Source organism: Ammodytes marinus (assembly GCF_949987685.1).
Source record: "Ammodytes marinus genome assembly, chromosome: 6".
NCBI classification, from domain to species: Eukaryota; Metazoa; Chordata; class Actinopteri; order Uranoscopiformes; family Ammodytidae; genus Ammodytes; species Ammodytes marinus.
In genome coordinates, this window is record NC_137235.1 from 598,427 (window position 1) to 600,926 (window position 2,500).

Genomic DNA, 2,500 nt, shown 5'->3' on the forward strand with positions numbered 1-2,500 from the left:
CACATTCAAACTTTCTATACTTTTTGGGATTATTTTTTTTTTATATATATATTTTTTAAACTTAATTTTTGGATTTTCTTTTTGGAAAGAAAAATATATGTACACATTAGTTTTTAATAAAACATTTATTAAAGGTGCAGTGTGTAATATGACATCATCAAGAAAGTTCTACAAAGTTCTAGAATGCAACACTCCCTGGGTAACCCCAACCCTTTAGAATAATAACAGAAGCTACAGTGGCCTTCAAGGACAAGAACAATTCTAAATTTTAAACAATGCACCTGATGACATTCCAACTATGACACTTTCAAGATGGCAGCACTAGGCCTTGGTCCAAAATATGCAGAAATACGGACATATATGAGACCCTTTCTAAGGGAAAAAATAATAATTAAAAAAAAAAAAATCCGCTATTATGCACTAAATTAAATATACTTATGGATATTATAATTACTTTCTACAAAATCTGCTAGGAAATAAAACCCAACATTCTACACACTGCAGGTTTAAATACTTTATTTTTAGTTTTTTTAGAGAGAAAAATAAATAATCAGTGTCTCAGAATCTATTTTATATTTTCTATATCATTCTATAATAATCATCTAACTATTTGTATCGGATGTCAAATATGGAGTGAAAAATCTTGGAACCCTGTAATGTGTATTTGATATAAACTCTGATCTCTTCTCTCCCAGATGTGCTGCGTTAGACGTGGAGCCGATCTACACATTCAGAGGACACAGGTAGGAGGCTGAAACCAACTGTTTTCTTATTCATCTTTCCGTGTGTTCTAAATCTCACACTCTTTCTTTCACCGGGTCGTTCTCTGCATGTCATTCCCCTCTCTCTCTGTCTGTCTGTCTGTCTGTCTGTCTGTCTGTCTGTCTGTCCTCTTCACAGCAGACCCGGGTTAGAATCCAGCCCGGGTCGTTCTCTGCATGTCATTCCCCTCTCTGACACATTTCATCTCTGTCTCTACAACACTGTCTAATAAAACATTGGAAATGCTTTTTTTTATTTTTATTTTATTTTTTTTTGCTAATGGCTCAATTGCAAACATAAATATTGAAGGTCTATTATGAATGTGGCCTTGAGAATGCCTCGTGTAAAAACCAACCTACATACTTCCGCTCAATTTTCATTTCCCTTCGATGGTCTGGAAGGACCAGGCTAGCCCCAAAGTATAATGCATTATGCACTTTGAATGTTCAGTTGTTATCTTTTCATATTGTCTGTTTTTATTATTCTGTTATTCTGTCTATCTGTATGTATTTGCGCTTATATATTTTTTATGTTCCCAAGTGCAAGACAGATTGAGTGGGGTGGGATTGAACAAGTTTTTACTTCTTCCCTTTTCAAATATGTTGTGGCATTTTTATAGAGTGCTTGGCGGCCTTATCAGTGCAGGAGTCACTAGTGCTGACTCCTGTTGATGCATTTTTAATATTGTATTGTTGTTGCATATTTGAAATACATCATTCATTCAGATTCCCCTGGGGGCAATAAAGGTTTATATTATCTCTTTTCTCACTTCCCTTCTCCCTCCAGTGGGGCGGTCCTGTGTGTGACCATGAGTTCCAGTGGGGATCAGTGCTTCAGTGGAGGAGTGGACGGGACAATCCAGAGCTGGAACACACCAAACCCTGAGACAGACCCCTACGACGCATATGGTACAATACACACACACACACACACACACACACACACACACACACACACACACAGACCCCTACGACGCATATGGTACAATACACACACACACACGCACACACACACTCAGTGGCTCACTTATGACGCATATATGGTACAAAATTAGAAACTTTTTTCTTGACAATTTTTTTTAGTTTTTTTTTATTTAAATTTTTTGAATGTTTTTGTTTTTGATTTATATTTTTTTTCCCTATGCAATGAAAATGACAAAGTATTTCTGATTCTGTCTCTCTCTATTTATTTTTCACTTTTTGAATTTTCTTTTAATTTTTTATGTTTTTTTGTATTATTTTTCGGTTTCTTGACATGTTTTAGATTTTTTTTTTGTTAACTTTTTGTTGTGAATCTTTTCGGGGTTTTCTTCCATTTGTTTTGGGGAATTTTTATTTTTATTTTGAATTTTTTTTAAGACTTTTTTGAATTATTATATTTCTGTCCTACGCAATGAAAGTGACAATAAATTCTCTCTCTGTCTCTCTCTCTCTCTCCCCCCCCCCCTCCCCCCTCTCTCCCCCACCCCCCCACCCCACAGAGCCCTCAGTGCACCGGGGGTCTCTGGTTGGACACAGTGACTTGGTGTGGGGTTTGTCCTTCTGCCCGTCCCACCAGCGCCTGCTCTCCTGCTCCGCTGACGGCACCGTCCTGCTGTGGAATGCACAAGACACCGGACCGCACCTCGCCGTCTACAACCAGAGAGGAGGTCAGTCACTCAGTCACTCACTCACTGTCTTATTCACTCACTCACTCAGTCAGTCAGTCAGTCACTCACTCACTCACTCACTCACTCACT

At 38.0% G+C, this 2,500-nt stretch overlaps 1 protein-coding gene across 1 annotated transcript in view; it reads left to right on the forward strand.

Moving 5' to 3' along the window:
- LOC307252219 (striatin-like) overlaps positions 1–2,500 on the forward strand; it is a gene marked incomplete at its 3' end in the record, with an annotated part of 34,869 nt that overhangs the window by 27,634 nt on the left and 4,735 nt on the right. Inside the window, exons 12-14 of the mRNA XM_080029841.1 lie at positions 696–743; positions 1,549–1,670; positions 2,243–2,410. Coding sequence (XP_079885967.1) covers positions 696–743; positions 1,549–1,670; positions 2,243–2,410 — 338 coding nt within the window. The remainder of the gene's footprint in view (positions 1–695; positions 744–1,548; positions 1,671–2,242; positions 2,411–2,500) is intronic.